Here is a 19,873-nt window from a genome sequence, read left to right on the forward strand (position 1 = left end):
TAAGCTGTGGGAGAAGAGCTAAATCCGTGGGAGGTGCGGCGGGGCGGAAAGTGGAAACTCAGGGTAGGCTGGGGGTGTGGTGTGGCTGTGCTGCCCTGGGGAGTGGAAAGGTAGCTTGGGGAGAGGCAGAACCAGGAGGAAGGTGGCAGGGCAGAAGCTAAGGCGCGTGGAGCGCCCCCAGTGTGGAGAGGCCGGGTCGCAGAGGGGCAGGAGGGCAATCAGCGAAAGGAGACTGGGTTTCAGGGGGAGCTCTCTGCACCTTCCCCGGAGGTAAGGGTAGCAAACCAGAGCAGGTGCTACTCCTGGGAAGCTTGCTTTACTCCATGATGACCCTCGACCCCTGGCTTGCACCCTGACTCTCCCTGGGAGCCTTGGGCATGATGAAGACCTGGGGAAAGGTTTGTTTTCTCTCCCCTTCAGGTCTAAGCTGACTGCTGCTCCTACTGGCTGGAACATGGGAGATTTGCAGGAAGGTAAGGATATCCTGGAGGGAAGATTGAGACCCCGCGATTGAGAGCCATGTTAGGCACCCACAACTGGCATTCATTCTTTCCTCCCCTACAGATGTAAAGTTTATAGTGGATGAGACCTTGGACTTTGGAGGGCTCTCACCATCGGACAGGTACCAGCCCCTTCATCCTACTCACGTCCCTCCAATGATGCCCCTGTCTCTAACCCCTTACTGTTAGATGTTTGGCCTCTGGGGTGCGGGTTGGTCATTTGGCCAGGTTGGGTGCACCAGGACTGCTGTAGTTGGTTTACTTGGGCCCTATAATGCCACTCCTGGGGAAGGGAAGAAGAGAGAAGCTGGAATGGGATTGCAGGGTGTTAAGGAGTCTAAGTGGATTTACTGCATCTTCATCCGACATGATTTCCAGTGTCAGTAAATGCTAAAGTCCTATTAGGCCTCTAAGAGGCAGGTATATCATTCCCTAGAGGCCAGCGCCAGCATCGGGGTTTGGGGTCGTGCCCCAGTCTCCCTCACACGGTCTCCTGCCCTCTTCTGTGTGGACACGGTGCTTGGTTTGTTTTCTGTCTCAGTCGTGAGGAGGAAGACATCGCGGTGTTGGTGATTCCGGAGAAACCCCTCCGACGAGGCCTCTCCCACCGAAGTGACCCCAATGCATTGGCCCCCACCCCTCAGGGTGTGAGGTTCAGCTTGGGGCACCTGAGCCCAGAGAAGCTGGAGGAGATCCTCCATGAGGCCAACAGGCTGGCTGCGCAGCTGGAGCAGTGTGCCCTGCAGGATCGGGAGAGGGCCGGCGAGGGCCCAGGGCCTCGCAGAATGAAGCCCAGCCCTCGGCGGGAGACCTTTGTGCTGAAGGACAGTCCTGTCCGAGACCTGCTGCCCACTGTGAGCTCTTTGGCTCGGAGTACCCCCTCTCCAAGCAGCCACACACCCCGACTCCGGAGCAGCGATAAGAAGGGGTCGGTCAAGGCTCTTCGGGCCACATCTGGAAAGAGGCCCTCCAGCGCAAAGAGGGTGAGTTTAGAGGGTCTGGGCTGGGTGTGTGGCCCCAGACACAGTCTAGGCAGAGAGTGGATTCCTCGTTGGTAAGATGGAGATAGTGAAATTCTGCCTGGTAGCACTGGTGGAATTCAAAAGGCAGTACCAGAAGCCATGCACTTACCACTGCGTCTGTGCAGAGCTCTAGGTCGGCTATAATAAGCCCTCAGTGGCTGATATGATGATGATGATGATGATGATGTTAGCAACTAACTTCTGCCCTTCCTTACTGGGATCTAGGCAGCTCTCCACCTCTATCCCATAATCAGCCAGCGGAACAAATTCTTTTTCCATTCTAGTCCCATTTTTTTTTCTCTCTCTTTGTGTTTCAGGAGTCGCCCACTTGCCATCTGTTCCCCACATCCATAAGCCCAGCATCTTCTCTTCTTGCCCGATCAACTCCTCCTACTCGATCAACTCCTCCTACTCGATCAACTCCGAACAACCCCTCCAATCCGATCAACCCCTCCAATCCGATCAACCCCTCCTACCCGATCAACCCCTCCAACCCGATCAACTCCTCCAACCAGGGAAAAAGCTGGGCCTGGTGGGAGAGCAGCAGCAAGTGAGAGGACCCGGGCAGCAAAGCTGTGGGTGAGTGGGAGGAGGGGGAGTGTGAAGCTTACCCTAAAATTCTTCTCTCTGCACCAGGCCCGCCTGTCCCCATCAGACCAGTCTTGGCCCCACAGCCTTCTACCAGCAACTCTCAGCGCCTGTCCCGGCCACAGGGAGTGGCCGCTAAACCTTCCAGTCGACTGCCTGTTCCCTCGGCCATTCCCAAGCCAGCCAGCCGAGTGCCACTCACCAGCCGGAGTGTACCACCCAGCAAAGGTGCCCTAGCTCCAGATTCAGTGTCAGCTCGGAAAGGACTTCCCAGACCAAGTGCTGCAGGGCACAGAGGTAAGGAAGAATAGACATAAGGGTGAGAGGTCAGGAGCAAGAATACCCACCCTTGCCCAGCTTGACCGCACCCTCCCCGAGCTGGTAGCAACAAGCACTTTCTTTGCCTTCATTATAACTCTGTTCGAAGGTGGCGAGACTGAGTTATAGAGTGACTGTGGACCCGGGCCAAGGGTTTGAGCCTTGCTTTTCAAAAATATCTTGTGTTCTTTATCTCACTGAGAGGAAGGGCACTAATCCCAAACTCACCCTGCCTCCATCCAGTATTTTATCTTTGTAAGAAGGTCACGTGAACTTTCTGCTAACTCATTTATTTTGTTAATCCCCACCAAGTTCCTGTTTCCCAGCGACCACATCTCCCTGGTGCCACGCGCAGCAATCTGCAGCCCCCCAGAAAAGTGGCAGCCCCAGGACCTAGCAGGTAAGGCTGGTGGAAATGCTGTCTCTCTCTCCCTTCTCTGGGCGTCTGAGCTGTTAGACACATCAGCCCTGAGTCCTGTGTGGCAAGATGGGGAAGAGGAGGGAAGCCTAGAGGTTTTGGGGTGTCCCATTTCTTCCTGAGGAACTTGAACTCAGCTGGGTGATATGGGCTTGAGGAAGAAGGGTGATAAAGCAGTTCCTCCTTCTGTCTCTTTAGGTAAAAGTGATCAGAACAGCAAGCAAGAAGAATTCAGCAGCAAACCACTACAGTCCCTGCCTGGGACGCACCTCTCCTCTGGCCTCCCAAGCCCTCTCGTGGGAGGCAGTTCCTGACTCCTGTAGATTCTCGCCCAGGGGCAAGAGGAGGACATGCACCAGGGCTGGTGCCCCAGGAAGATGGGGTGGGTTAGGGTTGAGCTAGAGGAGATTCAAACTCTTTGGATGGAAAGATTAGGGAAAAGAGGTCACCCCTCAGCAGTGAAATTAACAAACAGGTGTCCTCATCCGGGCCCCCCCCCCCACCAGCTGTTGTGTGCAGCCCACAGAGGTGGACCTTCTTCCCAGGCAGTGGTTCACAGGGCAGTTTTTTCCTGTGCACGGCCTCTGTAGCTTCCCTGGCTGCCCTCTCTGCCCTCCGAGGAGCAGTCCTCTGGAACCACGCCCCCTGCCGGACTCAGAGGCAGGCTCCTGGCCCCTGGAACTTCTTTCCTGTGAATTCTGTGACTCTGAACAGGCCAGCTGATGATAAGCATCTTCCTTTGGCCTGCATTTTGCTAAAATAAAATGAGTGTATTTTTATATTCTCTGTATATGTGAGAGTAAGTCCTGCTGCAGTTTCTAACAAATGTAGCGTAAACGCCTGTGTAAGTCCAGTGAGGGAGCCAGGACGGGCTTTTCCAGGCAGAGGGGCCTGAACAGGCCCTCGGGCCTTGAGACTCCAGATAATCAGGCTGTGACTGCCCTCTTGTTGGTGTTAGATGGGAACAGGTTGCTTTTTCTCAGGGTTCTTATGTCATTAAAAGGTCCAGATCAAGAAGGGTAGCTTAGCCCTGGCTGGTGTGGCTCAGTGGATTGAATGCTGGCCTGAGAACCAAAAGGTTGCCGGTTGGATCCCCAGTCAGGGCACTTGCCTGGGTTGCAGGCCAGGTCCCCAGGAGGGGGCAAGCAAGAGGCAACTACACACTGATGTTTCTCTTTCTCCCTTCCCATCTTTCCAAAAGTAAATACATAAAGTCTTTAAAAGAAAAAGAAGAAGCAGCATAGCTTAATTCACAGGATGTGAGGCTGTCAAGCCAGGGTCTCGATATAAATTATTTATATCCTAAACTTGGGTGTCCTTTCATGACCAGAGAGCCGAGGCTCCTAGGAACTCTTGAGCATCTTGTGGTTAGGAACTCTTGAGCATCTTGAGTGCTGTGGTTACGGGCTGAGGAGCCCTTCGGTGGGCACCCTGGTATTCAGCCTCCCTGACCACCACAGGCAGGAGATACTGGGACAGTTCCTCATGGTCTACCTTATTTCAGCAGAATTGTTGGTGTTCTCCTCTGACCTCTGCTAGACTCCAGGCTTTATAATCCCCTGCAATGCATAGTGTTGTGATTTGTATGTGGCAAGAGAATTTCATTCATTTACTGGAAAAATAATTGAGGGCAAGATGGGTGTTCAATGAACGACAAAGACCCATTTGTAACAGATGGAACTAAGGGTCTCTCTCTTCTCAGAGCCTTTGACTTTGCAGCCAGGACCAACTCAATTCCTTCTGAGCATTGAAAGAATGTCTGTCTTTGAAGTCCAGGCCATGACTTCAGGAAACCAGCAGGCCACTGGGCAGAGGGAGTACATGCCAGCCGGTGCCCACCCCACCCAGGCTTCAGTGTCCCTAAGCATCCTGCATAGGTACCAAAGTGCCCCTCTGTTCCCAGGCCAGGGCCCTCCACTGCTTTCTTCTTATTGTTATTTTTTATTTTTAAATTTATAGAGAGAGGGGAAGGGAGGGAGAAAAGAAGAGAAACATCAATATGTAGTTGCCTCTCACGCGCCCTCCGCTGGGAACCTGGCTTGTAACCCAGGCATGTGCCCTGACTGGGATTCAAACTGGTGACCCTTTGATTTGCAGGCTGTCACTCAATCCACTGAACCACAGTGGCCAGAGCTTCTCCTTTACATGGGTGATCTCCAGGTTCATTTCACACACTCACCTCTACTGTAGTGACAGCTGCCTAGACATTCACCTTTCCCTCAGCCTCTTGCAGCAACTCTTGCAGATCTGGGATTCCACAAGTTGAGTTGGGGGACGAAGTGTGGAGACACTGAGTGTGTGAGCTGGGAGAAATTTGGCAGAGGCAAGAACACCTCAGGCGTGTTTCCCAGCTAAGTCTTGCACTGCTGTCTAGTAAGCAGGGCCTTTTGGTGACTACCCACTCCGACGGAAGCACTGGAAGGTTGGCAAGCCTAGGCACACACTTAGGTGGGTCCCACAGAGGGCAGGTGTGGCCTGGGTGTGGGCCAGGCCCTGGTAGATCCTTAGAATCCACAGAGCTGCAGACCCAAGCGTTGTTGCCACCTGGTGGCCAGAGAGTACAAGACATGTTCCTTTGGCCCTGAGGGGCGGGGGGGTCAGTCCTGAATTTTGTACCAACCCCACCCACTCCAAACCTGCTTGAGCGATGTGCCTTAAGTAGGTGGTGCCAGCTAGGGAGGAGGTCTGTCTGCCACAGCAGTTTTGTTCAGCCACCTGTTGACTCCCTTCCCTTTGGTCTGGCTTTCTATTTTCGTCTTTATGCATCTACCCCTGCCCCCACCCAGCAGCCACATCGAGGGAAGCCAGTGTTTATTGGCCTCTTAGTTGTTATGCACTGTGAACTGTTCTAAGCACTTTACATGTGTTAACTCATTTAATTCTCATAAAGGCTCAATTAGGCGGATGCTATTATTATCCTCATTTTGCAGGCAGAGAAACTAAGGCCCAGAGAGATGAAGTCACTCGATCCAGTTCCTGGGTTTGTGTTCTTACAATAAGAAGTAATGAGCAGAGTACATAGTTGGCTTGGAGTAGGGGTAGCTGCTTCATATCCACTGGGAAAGCACACACACAGAATAGCCCAGAGACATAGAGTTAGGAGGTACCCCATCACTGAGCACCTTGAAATTCCCGCCAGCCTCTCAGCTCAGCCCTCCCTGTCCCTGAATTCTGCCTGCAGGATGCAAACGCTAAGGGGTTGGACTGGAAACCTGCCTGCCCCGTGCAGTCTCCTCTCCAGCTACACAAGTCCCTTCTCATGAAAATGGTACCTTCCTGCCACATCTTCCTTGGAAATGCCAGGACATGGGCTCTGTGCTGATGAGGCTGTTCAGGGAGCACGACTGGGGTGCCGGTAGAGAGACTGGCTCACACCGGCCACTTGGCATCCAAGGCCTCTGACCTGGTCCCGCCTGCTACTTTTCCAGAGGCCAGGCCTCCCACCCTCTGGACGGACCACGCAGAAGCAATGATGGCAATGCTCGACCCGCACAGAACTAGTTTATTCAGTAGTATGGGGAAATGAAAAAACAAAAACAAAAAACAACCAAGCACAAAACCCTACAATATTTACAGTGACAATCAAACTGTACAATCTGATGGTTAGTATCAAGTTAGAATCCAGCATCTTTGTACTCTTTAAGTCAAGTCATCAGTAGTAAAAACCAGTTAAATTTTTAACCCTTTGCAGGAATTGCGGAGGAGAGAGGTCAGGGGGGAGAATCCATGACAGGGAAGCCAGGGACCAGTCGTACGAAGGAGAAGCAGGAGCAGTCTTTGTATCCCCCTGCTCCACAGGGAAGCCCGTGACAAGTCTGGGAAACATGCTTAGCGTAAACGGGGGCTCAAATGAACAGCAGTTGGCAGAACGGAGGAGGAGAGAGGAGAGGCAGGGAGGTGACAGCCTGGAGCGAGGGGAAGGGCCTCGGGCCCCATGCCAGGACTGCTGGGTGCACACCCAACCTGTTACAGCCACATCAGACCCCCTGGGACTGGCTACGAACCCATCCCAACACAAAAAAGCAAATAAATAAAAAATATATATTAACTCTCTCTTCGAAGGGAGCTGGGGCGAGGGGGTGGGGTGCGGGAAGAAAGAGGAACAGGACCTGGTCCTTTGAAGAAGAGAGCCAATTCCCAGAAGGGGTTAAAAATAGAACATGTCTCAGAGGCCACAGCAGGTCAGACGAAGTGGGGTGGTCTGTCTGATCTTGGGGGGGCAGGTGAGTGGACCCCAGAACCCAGACTGGAGACCAGTGCTGGGAGCGACTGAGCCGGCACTCCATTTACTCCTCCCCCGAGCCCCACCCACACGACAGCAAAGAAGCGCAACTGAACGTGACTGGCCTTCCCCACGAGTGGGGCGGGCAGGGAAATGAAGCACTTTTGGGTCAGCAAACTGAGCAAACGCCTGGACTTCGCACGTGGCCAGAGTCCAGGAAAAGGAGAGGGGCTAGGGTGGCCCGGCCACCACCTGGGGGCACGGGTTCCCCTCAAAATGTGTTCATGCAGCATTTGGGGGTCCGGGGGCGCTGAGTCCTTCTGCCCCCTCTCCGGACAAGGCTTCTTCAGTTCCTGGGAGGGGCGGCGCCGGCAGGGTGAGGAGCGCCCCCCGCCCGGCCGCCCTCGCCGCACTGAGGCCTGCCTGGGGGCAGCCTGCAGGGCTCGGTGCCCTGGGTGCATGTGGCTTTGTCCTTTCCTTTTGGTGATGGCAAATGAGGGGCAGGCCCCCCAAGAGTCGCTCTCCTCCCAGAGGCACAGCAGATGGGAAACTGAGGAGAGGCTGGGGAGCATCCTGGGAGGTCCTATCCTCTTTGGGAAGGGAGTGGGGAGTCAGTTTCCAGCATATAAAAAAAATTAATCCCTGAAGTCATGAAGAGTGAAGATCCTTTTTTAAATTCTTTTTTTTTCCTCTTTTCTGAAAAACTTTGTCTTGGAGATGTTGGCCCCAGGGGTCCAAAGTGCAGTGAGGGGGATGACAGGGGAGGGAGTTGGCACTAGATGGCCTTGGGTGGGGCGGGCGCCCCGCCCGGCAAGGCCCAGGCTCCTCAGATGGACGTTTCGTCGCTGCTGCGGACAGGCGTGGGGAGCGGGGTCAGGATAAAGCAGAAGACAGGAGTGGGGGCATGAGTGCCGCTGGGGAAGGCCAGGGAGCCTCAGAGTGTGGGGACCACCGGCCCAGGGTTAATGCAGGAAGTTAAAGAAGAGAAATCTGGAGAGGCAAGAAAGGACAGTGACAGAAAAGGCAGGCAGAGGATTAGTCGGAGCAAAGGGGACAGTGAGAAGCTTTCACCAGAAGAAGGAAACAGAAAAGCAGCCCCAGCTCCCCGCCCTCCCTTGCTTTGCCTGAGGCCAGGCTGGGCCGAGCCCACAGGGCACCGTGATTTGTGGGCATGTGGCAGTAACGGAGCTGGGCCACGGTTGTCTGCCAGGGAGAGCAGGCTGGGAAGGCCTGCAGGCAGCTCTGAGCCCAGCCGGGGCCTCTGCACCCTGTCCCGCCTACCCGGCCACACTCACTCGGAGCCTGACGAGTCCTCGTCCACTGTGCCTGCCTTGATGCTCATGGCGATGGGCATGACCCCGTTCAGCTGCTCCTGGAGACTCTGTCGGGGTGGGGGGCGGGGAGGAAGCCCGCCCCGGCTGCCCTCGCTGGCTGAGGAGCCCCGAGAAGACCCCGTGCCCTGCTCCAGGGGTAGCCGCAGGAGGCTGCTCTTCTCACTGATGGTGGGCAGACACTTCTTCTTGAGGATGCCTGTGGGCCAGCAGGGCGGGGGCCGTGAGAAGCAGGAGGTGGGAGGGCAGGGCTGCCCTGGAGAACCCCACCGGCCACACTTGAGGCGTGAGGCTGCCCACTCACCTTTGTGAGGTTGCGCAGAAAGCCCTGGAAGGGGGCCCAGGGACCCCTCCCAAGGCAGGGCGTCACCGTTCTCCCGAGGCCGCTCCTCAGAGGCTCCATTGCCACCACTCTCCTTCGCTGTGGTCCCGAAGTCTCCCGACCAGGGGATCTTCACGGGCCCCGGGCCCCCATCTGGCGGAGGAAGGGAGTAGATGAGGCCCAGAGAAGGCAGACAGATAAGGGAGCCACCACCCTAATGCTGCCTCCCAGGAACCCCAGGCCCTCTGTCCTCCCGTTGCCCCCAAAGACCGTGGCCCTGGCGCTGGCCCACCCTTGGGGGTGCTGTGTAGGGGCAGCCTCTCGGCCCCGGGCCCCAGCAGGCTGTCCCAGCCCGGCTCTCCGGGGAAGGCAACTGCCTCCTCCTCCTCCTCCTCCTCGCTGTCTGACGAGTGGGTAGAGGCATAGGAGCCACTCTGGTCGTCTTCCAGGGACAGGTCGCTGTCAGAGTCCGTGTCAGGTTCTGGGAGAGGGAAGAAAGATCACAGCTGCCCGCCCGCCTCTGCCCAGCAGAACCCAGGCAGCTGCACCCCCGCCTGAATGGCCGTCAGGGGGCATCCGTCCTCACCATGCTGCTGGTCTTGACCTTCCAGGAATAGGCTGCTGGGGTCCCCCAGGCCAGGGGGCCCTTGACCAGGGTTCAGTGTGGACTCCTCCCTATGGACACAAGACCATGATGGAGGGGCAGCCTGGCCCCGAGCCCAGTGTCCCGTTCTCCTGGGTTTTCCAGTTCCTGCCCCGTGTCCCTGCTTCTAATTCAAGCTGCCACCGGTGTCAGCCACGGTGTGCACTCCCCGCAGCTGGCTGGCCAGGATCCGGCAGGCACAGTGCTCTTCTCCCCTCCCCACAACCCATTACCAGGGCTCACCTCAGCAAGAAGGGGATGTAGCTGGGCTGACTCTTGCCCGAGCGGCTGGCACTGTGCAGAGAGCCAGCTGAGTCTCCATAGGGCTGGTACAGCCGCCCGTCCGCATACGGGCTGGGGCAGTTGTAGGACTAAGCAGGGAGCGGAGAGGTCAGTAAGCAGAGGAGCAAGATGGGGTGCTCCCAGGCTAGAAGCAGCAGGGCCGAGGGAGCCTGCCCTACATTCTACCTCCCACACACCCAGGTCTGAGAGAGGCCCCACGGCTCTGCCGTCCCCCACCGCAGGGCCCAGTGCTCGCGGCCCTGCGGTGGCAGTGCCGGTCCTATCCGCTTCAAGTTCCCTGGACTCGGCTGTGAAAGGGCTTGCTGGCAAAAGATGGCACCAGGGACTGTCTCCTGACAGCATCCTGGGAGACACAGAAAATGCACCGAGAGTCCCAGGGGATTCTCAGGTGTTGGGCATTTGTGACCTGATTACCTGTCTTGGCCACTTCGTCACCTTGTTCTTCCAAGTTCCATGCCCATCCCTCCCACATCAAAAGTCTCCTCCCCACCTTTCAGGCCCCCTTCTTGACAGGCCACACGAAGGGAAGGATGGGGGGATGGAGGAAAAGTGGGACCACAGCACAGAGAACAGGCTCCTTGGGCCTCTTGCCTCTCCCCGGATCCCCCGAGACCCCTCCACCTCCCTAAGCCCCGGCCCCTCACCGAGGTCAGAGTGGACTTGGTGGTCAGAGCAGGGTCGGGACTGGGCTTACGGCTGCACGCAAACTTGAGCACTTTCCGGACCTCCTTGCTAAGCACCACGTAGGAGAGGAAGATGAGGGGGCCCTGGCAGGCGGGAGGCGGAACTGCCTCAGTGCTTATTCCGGGCACCCGCAGCCACCCTTCCCCTCCTGCCTCCCTGGGGCTCCCGCAGGCCTGGGCTGGGCCGGGTACCTGGATGCAATTGCAGGCAGCAAAGAGGTAGTGGAAGAGGAGGCTGTCACTATTGACGGAGAGCAGTGCCAGCAGCCACGAGGCACTCAGCAGCAGGAGGACAGCGAAGGAGGGCCTCAGGCCCGAGCTGGGGAGAGGGGCGGGCTGTGAGTGAGTGGGGCCCTGAGGCCTTCCACACTGCTGCCCACCCTCCACTGGGGCAGCCACACCCCACACTCACACAGGGCCTTTCTTCTCGAAGCCCTGCCGGTGGGCAGCACAGGAGGCCCGGGCCGCCAGGATGTACAGGAAGACGCTCATCTAGCAGGGGAGGGGGAAGTGTGAGGGGCATCGTCAGGGGACACACGGCTTTCCCCACACCGGGCCCTGGCAGCCTCAGCTCTTCCAGATCCTGAGGACCCAGTCAGCCCAGCCCGCTTTCTAGCACTTACCGAGACAGCGAAGGCCACAGGGCCGGCGAAACTCCAGATGAGGGTGTCGTAGATGGAGAGCCAGCAGAAGTCGGGGTTCCCGTAGCCCTCGGGGTCCAAGCCCACGGCTAGACCTGGGAGCACGGCAACAGCAGCAGGGGAAGGGGTGGTCAACACCCGGAATCAGGTGGTCAGGTGGGCGCACGGAGCCAAGCACAGAAGCAGACGGGAACTGCCCACCATCTGTCCCTGCCGTCCTCTCCCAGGACGGGGGACCCAGCCACTGGGTGGGGGTTCCAGAAGCTGGGTTCAATCAGGGGGACACCCATGGAGAACCTAACCTGGGGCATTGGGATGGAGGGCCTCTGGGCCTGGGGTACGGGTGGGGAGAACATGGAATGACCAAGCCTGGAACAGGGGTGGGGTACCTGTGATGAAGGCGGGCACGCCCCAGCCCAGCATGTAGTAGAAGCGCATGGGGCCGGCATTGACATCGCGCACCTCGGTGAGAGCCCGGTACAGGTGCAGGGCCTCCAGCAGAGCCCAGGAGAAGGTGCAGAGGAACAGGAAGTGCAGCAGGATGGCGATGACTGTGCAAGCGAACTGAGAGCCCAGGCCGGGTCAGCGGCTGGGCACACCCAGCGCTCTCGTCGGGCAGAGGCCCAGGGCCCGGGTGTTGGGAGGTGCTTCAGGGGAAGTCGGGGCCGGAGGAAGGCACTTCTAGGTTGCTAGGGAAGTAAGGGGAGCTAGAGAAAAGGAAACCGTGGGCCAGGCCCTGGGATGGGCTCTGTCAGCTGCTGCTGCAGGAGCAGGGTTCAGAGTGGGGGTGGGCAGGACTCCTCAGGGCCCCCTAGAGCACTGGGGGTTGGGGGGACGGGGGACAGCTTACAGGGAGGTCAGCCTGGTTGATTCCCAGGAGGAAGACCAGCTGAGCTAGGCCCAGGGCGGCAGTCAGGTTCCGCCGGATGCCGTGCTGGTTGGAGCGAAGGGCACGCAGGACAGTGAGGAAGAGGAAGGTGAGTAGCAGGGCAGCCAAGGTGACCCCTAGGGCCACATAGGTCAGTGTCTTCAGTGGCAGGATCTCCCCATTCTGCAGGGTGGGTGGCAAGGGGCCAGGGGAATTAGGAGGAGCGGAGCCCGAGCACCCAGCCCGGTGCCCTGGGCTCCTGCCGCCCTCCCCCCCTGCCCCCCCCCGCTCTGCGGGCTCCCCGTGGGTCCAACCTCCCGCCGGGACACGTCCATGAGCACGGCGAAGCTCGTCATGTGGTTGCACTGGCAGCTGACGTGGCTCTCGTTGCGGAAGACAACTTCGCAGCCTCGGGCTGACCAGCCACCTGTGCCACTGACCCTGCAGGAGGGAGGCCGCGTCAGGAGCCAGGAGGCCTTCTGGGCCCCAAGCCTCAGGAGCTAGGGCAGTGCAGGCTCACAGGATCGAGTGGTTCCAGAAGACACAGATGGGCTTGGTCCGCTCCTCCGTCTCCAGCAGCCGGAACTGCACGGTGACCGGCTTGTCCAGGGCTCGAGGCAGAAGCTCCTCGTCGTCATGGACACTGATGCTCACCACGGGCGTGTTGATGACCGGGCGTTTGGGAACCCTGATGGGGGCCAGCGGGGACACAGTCGTCGTCATGTGACCAGGACACGCTCCCCACCCTGGGTTCTGTGCCACGTCTGGGCATGCAGCCGGCGACCCGCACCGCCACCCTGCCCCTTCCACCCCTCTCTCCGGCCTCTCACCTCAGGCTGCGTTTGTCGGGGTCGTAGTTATGGGGCAGCAGCCCCGCCAGGGTGCGGTATATAATGACGCTGGCCACGGCCTCACCCTGGCTCAGCTCCGGGTGCCGCCGCTGTCGCCGCGCCAGTTCCTCTGGCTCCTGCGCCTCCCCGGGGCCTGCGGGTCTGACCATGGGGGCTGTTTCTGGGAGAGGAACACGATCCACTCAGCTGGGCCCTGCACAAACACCCCGGCCTGGCCCCTGCCCTGGCCCAGAGGCCCCGACTGACCTCTGAAGACCGACTCAGGCAGAATGACCGTCGTCTCAAGATCTGAGGGCCGCTCCCCCCTCAGCGCCTCGTAGCGGGGCAGCTTGGCCCCAGCGAAGCTCCCCTTGTCCAAGCGAACTACGGAGATGACTAGGGAGGGGGTCGCAGGTCAGGGGGCCCCAGCATGGCCACCGTTGCCAGGGGCTCCCTCCACAGACCCCTCGGGCCTCGGGCAGCAGCCTCACCGATGTTGGGAGTGACGATGGTGAAGGGGCTTAGGTAGGTGTGCCGCATGTTCTGGGCCAGGGCGCTGGCGTAGGCCTCGTAGTGCTGAAGCAGCCAGGCCGTGCCGCCCTCCGTCTGCTGAATCAGCTCCCAGTGCCGCTTGTTGGCCGCGTCCAGCAGGGCACTGCCCACCCGCAGCAGGTTCTGGGTGGGGGGGACACGGTCACAGTGGGCTGTGCCGGCAGCACACACCTCTCATCCCCACCCCGGGCTCTGGGGGCTGTGCCTGGACCAGTTCATTGTACGAGACACTGCTCCCTCCCCTCCCTGAGCAGACGGAGCCCCAAGACAAACACTGTATTTTTTATGGGCACCTTGCTCTGAAAGCATTGGGAAAAGAGGTACGTTACCTCGGTGCCGGGCCATGGCTCAGCTGGGAGCTGCCCGAGGACGGGGGTGGTAGTGCTCCCGACTCTGTCCCCGGGTTGCCAGGAGCAGACTCACTTACTGAGACCCGCTCCCCCACCCCCACCCCCCCGCAACTGTCAGCCAGCCCACCCGCTCCGAACCCCACCTCGGTGAAGTGCACGTCCTGGGTGGCCGACAGCCCGAAGCCCCGCTGGGCGCTCTCGTGGGCCAGCAGCCGCGTGGCCAGCTGGTAGGCCACCTTGACGTCGCTGCCGAAGTAGCCGGCCGTGTGCTGTGTGGCATTGCGCAGGAGCAGGGCCAGCCGCTGGGAGCGTCCCGAGTCCAGGCCCGACTCATTCCGCTGCAGTCGCTCAGCCTGGGATGCAGCCAGACGGAAGGGGGGGCAGGGGGTCAGCACAGGAGGGTGACAGCGAGGTACCAGGAGGGCAGAACTGGAACTCTGGAGTACAGGGCCCTCGGCAAAGAGGGGAAGCGGCCTCTCCAAGGGGCGCATGGGAAGGGGCACAGTTCAGGAGCTGGAATTCCAGAATCCCTTTCTCAAAGCTGGGTGGGCCAAGTGAGACTGGGCAGGGGGCAGGGGAGGGAGGAGAGGGGGACGAGGAGGTTCCCTTACAAAGCCCTTCAGCTCCGAGAAGGTGACCGATGTGCAGTTGAAGAGGTTTGGGGGGAGCCACCCCCTGTGCTCGTCACAGTGGCGCACAGCCGTCCCTGGGGGAAGAAAGTCAAGAGGCTGCCTCACGAAGGGACCACAGGAGGCCACTGAGACCCCATGGGCTGGAGACGGAAGACAGGGAAACCAGCAGGTGGAAACGGGAAGACAGGCATGCAAACACTACAGCAGGCTCTGCCAGGTCAGCCCGACAAGGGCTTCAGGAGCACAGGTGCCTGGCCTCCTGGGCCCCCTCACAACACCGCTGCCCCTCTCCAGCCACCACCTCTGCTCTCAGTCACTCTCTGCTTGAGGACTCTGCTCATCACCAACCCAAGGCCCGGGTCTCCTGGCACAGGACCCAACACCACCTCCTCCCCGGGCTATCTGTCTAGTGCACAACCCCAGGACCGGGCTGAGCGCCCTGTGGGATCCTTCTTTGAACTGCCAGCACCCAGCCCTGTGCTGGGCACACAGCAGGTTTCTCAGTACTTTTGTTAAGAGCCCAAGATGTAGGCGCCCTTCATCTGGACACCCTTGGGAGCAGGAGAACTGTGATCCGGGGGAGAATGGACATGGAATCTCCAGGACCTGGAGGCCAGAGAGGGGGTCCCAGGATCCGCAGCCAGGGCCTTCCCCCCCTTACCCCACCGATGAGAGACCAGGTCCTCCATATTGCAGTCCAGGCCCCCAGCACCTACCAAAGGAGCCTCTGGGACACGGGGCAGCGGCAGGCAGCCCGAAGCGGGTACGGGGCCACCAGATCCCAGCCTCGATGGCTCGCGGGCAGCTGTCGTAATTCACTGCGGGGAGGCACACACGGTCACCCAGAAGCAGGTCTCCCCGGGCAGCGGGGAGCTGGGCAGGGGTCACAGAGCTGCCCAGGCTGCCCAGCCCTCCCTCCCGCAGCATCCTCAGGTCTGCCACCAGGGCCTGCTCCTGACCTCCCTGGGACACCAGGACCTGTCATGCCCTGGGGCGGGCCCCAGGGTCCCGTTGTGGGAGCCCCACCTTCACAGCCATTGGTGGTGACCTCAGCGAAAGGGTTGTCACAGCGGTCACACTGGCGCCCAATGACGCCCGGCTTGCACGGACACTGGCCATCCTCGGGGTCGCAGACTCGGGACAAGGAGCCCGTGGGGTAGCAGTCGCATAGGAGGCAGATGGGGCTGCCAGGGGGCCGGTAGTGGTTCTCCTGTGGGGGCAGGGGTCACCGGCTCAGGCTCCCTTTCCTGAACGCTCATGGATCCTTTCAGCTGTGGTCCCTCTGGAAAGAGGCTCCCTGCACTCAGGTTTCCCCTCAAGAGTAGCATTCAAAATATTTAACAACTGGCCATAATTGGGGGTTTAGTCCGTCAGCGAGACACCAGCCAGCCAGAACAGGCAGCACACAACCGGTCCAGCGGGCCCAGAGCTCGCTGGCTAAGTATCGGTCCTGAGTCCCCCGACCTCCCAGACACGTGAGGACAAAGAGCCACCTGCCTGCCCTGTTACAGCAAAGGAGCACCGCTCTCGGCCTCCACAGGAAGTCTTTCCCCACTGCTGCCTTCAAGGGCCCGGGAAGTACAGAACAGAGGTCAAGGCCTGGGTCAAATTGTCACCTTGCAGTGGCACTCGCCGCTTGTCTTGTTGCAGTCCGGGTCGAAGCCTTTGCTGACATCACAGTTGCATGGGCCACACGTGGGGTGTCCCCACCAGCCTCGGGGACAAGGCTGGTCAATCCTGCAGAGAGGGACCCAGGCAGGCATGAGCTCCCTCTGCCATCCTTGCCGCGTGTGGCCTTGTGTGGCCCTTCTGACCCTGGCTGCCCCTCAGCCAGGTTCTCAGTGTTCTGAGGGACAAACCAGAGATGAGCAGTAGCCACCGAGGCCTGCTGCTGTGGGCTGGTCCACTTACCTGGTCTCACAGTATGGCCCAAGGTAATTCTGGGGACACTCGCAGGTGTAGCCGTGGGGAGCACTGGGCTTTCGGATACACGTGGACTGGTGCTCACACGGGTTCAGGTCACACACGTTAGTACAGTTGTCCCCATAGTAACCTGGGACCAGAAAGGCAGGAGCAGCTCAGTTCCCACCTCGCCCAACACGTTGTTCAAACCGCATTCACCCCATTCCCTCCACGGTGAGCACCATGCCAGCTGGCCGTGGCACCTGCTCGCCTGCCCCGTCTTCCCGGATCCCTGGCTCACCCGGGTCACAGCTGCAGGAATAGCTGTCCCAGTCGTCGCTGCAATAGCTGTTGGCAGGACACGGGTTCGAGTCACAGGGATCTGGCAGGCTGCAGCCCGGCTCCACGTTGATGCTTTCCCCACGGCTGGGATCCAGACTGCTAACCCCCTTGGGTGTCTCGCTCACCCGCACTCCCTGGAAAGGACAGGGGTAGCGTTGGCCCTCCGTGGTGCAGGCCTCCGGGTGGTGGCGGGGCCGGGGAGGCCGGGGAGGAGGCTCACCTGCAAACAGCCCCGGAAGCCGCGGGCCACACCGCTGGCTGGGCCAGGCACACCGCCCACGGTGATGTTGCTCAGGTGCAGCCCGTGGAGCCGGGGGCCCAGGTTGCCCTCTGCCTGCTGCTGCCCGTAGTCGAAGGACAGGATGGCGTGGCCAGGGCCCCCACTGGCTCCGAGTGCCAGCTCCGCGTGGTGCCAGTCCCCGTCGTTGGCCCGGCCTGGCTCCAGGCGGAGGGACGAGGCCTGGAGCCCCGTGCCCTCCACACTCAGCACCACGTGGCCCCCCCGCAGCTGGCACCGGGAGGGAGGAAAGGGGGACCATCAGACCACCTTAACTGGCTCTTCTTCCAGCCCACCGTTCCCCTTCCCCTCCAGAGAACCAACCATCCTGCTACCCCTTTAAGACCAGAGAGAACAAGGTGTTATTTCATTTGGGCCCCATAGGTGGCAGCAGTGACCCACCAAACCAGTCAAACCGCTTTTTCATTCCCAGGAAAGACAAGACCCAGCCCACCCTCTCTGACCAGCCAGCCCCCTGGAGGCTGAGGCAGCCCTGGCCAGGGGCAGGTGGGCCCCTTGTGCATCACCTGCAGGGTGATGGTACTTCGCCCCCTGGTGACAGCCTGCAGCAGGACACCGTCGGCCTGGCGCGTGCGGAACATGAGGCTGAGGTGCCAGGGCTGGGAGATGGGCAGCGAGAGGCCCTGCCAGGCCACCAGGCTGCTGCCCAGGAAACGCTGCGGGTTGGCCATTTCTGGGGAGGTAGATAAAGGCAGGCTGAGGGGCGGAGCAGCCGAGTGCCTCGGGAGATATGATGCTCGGGGGCGGGGACGGGTCCATGGGAGGCAGGGCGCTGCCTCTCCCAGTGCCCACTCCCTGGGCGGCCCCGCCCTCCGGAGCATTTACCTGCCCCGGGCCCGCCCCACGCTGTGCCTAGGCCTGCCTGTCACTGGGCCCTTTGTCTCCTGTGCTACCCTCTCGGGTCTCTGCCCAGACACGCCTTCCCACCCACAGCCCAGCTCGGCTGGGCACTGCCCAGCGCCTGCCCCTGCCAGGGTTCCCAGAACGGCAGACGGCTCCCGGGCCTCGGCCTCCCTGCCTACCCTGGGCGCAGCTCTTGCCCCCGAAGCCCAGAGGGCACTCGCAGCTGAATGAGTCCCACTGGTTCACACAGGTGCCCCCGTTGTGGCAAGTGTTGCTGTCACACACGTTCTTCTTGGCAGGGCAGCCTAGGGTGGGAAGAAGGGGGCTCAGGCGGGGGTCCTGGGGCAGGGGCTAGAGGGGCTTTGAGGCCCCGCATGCGGGTGTCCCCAGACCAGCGACAGCCCCTCCTCCGTGTGTGGGGCTCCTGGACTTGCCCCACCGCAGGCTCCCATACCAGGCGTGGTGCCATTGTTGGCGATGAAGTCGGCCATGTCCACGTGCCGGCTGTCCACTTGCAGGTTCCTCATGCAGCCCACGAAGTGCCGTGTCCGGACAGGGAAGCTCTCAGGCAGGTCGGGCACCCCTCCCAGCAGCAGGGGCCCGGTCAGGTCCAGAGACCTGGGGCAGCAACGACGAGGGTGGGCATGTGAGGCAGAACGGGCTACCTGTGGCTCTCCCTTCTCCCCGTGGCCCTTCTCCCCGCGGCCCTTCTCCCCGCGGCCAGAGAGCGGGGAGGCCTCAGAGTCTCAGGGGCCCTGCAGAGCAGCGCCGGGGGAAGGGAGGCACCCCCACGTGGAGCTGCTCATCGCACACCCACCCCTCTCCAGGCCCACGCACCAGGCCCCGCTGCAGTCCCTCGGGCTGGCCCGCTCCCACCCACGGGAGACGGAGAAGGCCGGGGGTGGCACGGCGAGCACCGGCCCTCCTCTGGGTCGGTTCCCATCTCAGGGCCCCCAAAGGCTCCCCTCTTGACCCTCACCCCTGCCCGGCCCCTCACCTCGCCCCAGCCCCTCCCTCTCCCTTGCTTACTTCTTGCTGCCCGCCTGGGTGCCCTGGGCAGCGCAGGAGTAGTTCCCCAGCACAGCTCCAAAGCGCAGGGCCATCCCCGTGTCACAGCCATCCACACTCACCACGGCCACCTTCTGCTCGGACGGGCCCTGGGGGAGCCCTTTCTGGCCCAGCAGTGGCTGCGGACGGGGAAGGGCAGAGAAGGCAGGCAGTGGGCAAGCCCACTGGGCTCGTGGGCCAGGCACGAAGACCCAGTGCACACCGACAGCCCTTTATGTGCACACAAGCACACACGCATGCTCACGACTTAGCTTAAGTTAATGTCCGTTCGCGTGTGGCTGGCCTAACGGAACACGGAGCATCTACACCACCCACTGGAATGGAGACGCCCCAGCAAGGCGGCAAATGTCCACCCCTCCCTCCCTTTCCACCACAAGAGCCGTGACCCTCCCTGGAGGCAGTGCCACCTAGGTCTAGGGAGCACCCAAGCCAAGGACAGACGCCTCCAGCTCCCTGACCCCCTCACACACCCACCTTATTGTAGTACTTCAGCTGGACTGTGTGCCACTGGCCATCACTGACCCCTCCGGGCACGAACGGGGACACAGTGGTGGTGGACTCCCCTAGGGAAAGGACCCGGGTGAGCTGGGACATGAGCTGAGAGCTGGGCATGGGGAGGGTGTGCTCAGGCTTGGTCCCCGGCCCAGGTGTGGCTGGGAGAGCGTGTGCCTTGGGGTCAGGGGCCGGGAGGCATGGGGCCTCCGGGCGACGGGCAGGGGCACCGGGCACCTGGATCACCTGCAGAGAAGGTGAGCTGGACCTGCTCCTGGATCACCTCGAGGGCCACGAAGTCGTGCTTCTCGTTGAAGCGCCCGTTGTACAGCAGCAGGCCGTCCCGCTCCTTGGTGGCAAACCTGCGGGGGAGTTGGGGACGGGGGCAGGGAATGGGGCACCCACTGGGATGCCAGCACCCCAGCCAGCCGCCCAACTAGCCCTGGATCCTACTCAGTACCATCCACAGGGCTGGCACCTTGGCCAAAGCTAGGGGCCGGGGGGCTAGAACGTGGAAGATGAGCCCAAACCAGAACCAGACCCCTGGCATTCTGGCTCCCTACCCTGGAGGGCTGGTAGGAGGAGTGACAGGTGGACCCTGGTGGGTGAGGAAAGTCTGCTAGCAAAGTGCACGGGCAACTCCAAGTGCACAGACGGGGTTCCGCCAACAACCTGCTCCGAGCACCTTGTCTGTAGAGCAGGAGG

At 60.7% G+C, this 19,873-nt stretch overlaps 2 protein-coding genes across 4 annotated transcripts in view; one reads left to right on the forward strand and one right to left on the reverse strand.

Moving 5' to 3' along the window:
- On the forward strand, window positions 1–7,055 carry PSRC1 (proline and serine rich coiled-coil 1). The gene is given in 10 exon segments (XM_045861716.1): window positions 1–63; window positions 421–473; window positions 565–622; window positions 1,042–1,483; window positions 1,840–1,888; window positions 2,007–2,072; window positions 2,159–2,407; window positions 2,741–2,828; window positions 6,909–7,014; window positions 7,017–7,055. Coding segments are annotated over 9 exon segments (1,116 nt in total). The 5' UTR covers window positions 1–63; window positions 421–454.
- The window catches only part of CELSR2 (cadherin EGF LAG seven-pass G-type receptor 2), a 24,271-nt gene continuing 10,728 nt past the window's right edge, over window positions 6,331–19,873 (reverse strand). The window contains exons 4-34 of one of the 3 annotated variants that reach the window (XM_045861715.1): window positions 19,415–19,530; window positions 19,151–19,239; window positions 18,638–18,795; window positions 18,063–18,226; window positions 17,788–17,913; window positions 17,272–17,438; window positions 16,688–16,975; window positions 16,427–16,601; window positions 16,135–16,276; window positions 15,840–15,960; window positions 15,250–15,433; window positions 14,940–15,041; window positions 14,203–14,297; window positions 13,735–13,944; window positions 13,181–13,364; window positions 12,957–13,085; window positions 12,690–12,870; window positions 12,380–12,547; window positions 12,174–12,300; window positions 11,842–12,042; window positions 11,381–11,555; window positions 10,974–11,086; window positions 10,763–10,842; window positions 10,543–10,669; window positions 10,312–10,434; window positions 9,608–9,735; window positions 9,308–9,396; window positions 9,014–9,202; window positions 8,704–8,874; window positions 8,364–8,598; window positions 6,331–7,913 (exon numbers count right to left, since the gene is read on the reverse strand). In XM_045861715.1, the coding sequence (XP_045717671.1) occupies window positions 7,895–7,913; window positions 8,364–8,598; window positions 8,704–8,874; window positions 9,014–9,202; window positions 9,308–9,396; window positions 9,608–9,735; window positions 10,312–10,434; window positions 10,543–10,669; window positions 10,763–10,842; window positions 10,974–11,086; window positions 11,381–11,555; window positions 11,842–12,042; window positions 12,174–12,300; window positions 12,380–12,547; window positions 12,690–12,870; window positions 12,957–13,085; window positions 13,181–13,364; window positions 13,735–13,944; window positions 14,203–14,297; window positions 14,940–15,041; window positions 15,250–15,433; window positions 15,840–15,960; window positions 16,135–16,276; window positions 16,427–16,601; window positions 16,688–16,975; window positions 17,272–17,438; window positions 17,788–17,913; window positions 18,063–18,226; window positions 18,638–18,795; window positions 19,151–19,239; window positions 19,415–19,530 (4,576 nt within the window). In that variant the 3' untranslated portion in view covers window positions 6,331–7,894. Of the gene's footprint in view, window positions 8,059–8,363; window positions 8,599–8,703; window positions 8,875–9,013; window positions 9,203–9,307; window positions 9,397–9,607; window positions 9,736–10,311; window positions 10,435–10,542; window positions 10,670–10,762; window positions 10,843–10,973; window positions 11,087–11,380; window positions 11,556–11,841; window positions 12,043–12,173; window positions 12,301–12,379; window positions 12,548–12,689; window positions 12,871–12,956; window positions 13,086–13,180; window positions 13,365–13,734; window positions 13,945–14,202; window positions 14,298–14,939; window positions 15,042–15,249; window positions 15,434–15,839; window positions 15,961–16,134; window positions 16,277–16,426; window positions 16,602–16,687; window positions 16,976–17,271; window positions 17,439–17,787; window positions 17,914–18,062; window positions 18,227–18,637; window positions 18,796–19,150; window positions 19,240–19,414; window positions 19,531–19,873 lie in introns of all 3 variants that reach the window. The other 2 variants (XM_045861714.1, XM_045861713.1) reach the window with 2 other exon arrangements.

Source organism: Phyllostomus hastatus, unplaced genomic scaffold, assembly GCF_019186645.2.
Source record: "Phyllostomus hastatus isolate PE091 unplaced genomic scaffold, TTU_PhHast_1.1 phas_scaffold_216, whole genome shotgun sequence".
Lineage (NCBI taxonomy): Eukaryota > Metazoa > Chordata > Mammalia > Chiroptera > Phyllostomidae > Phyllostomus > Phyllostomus hastatus.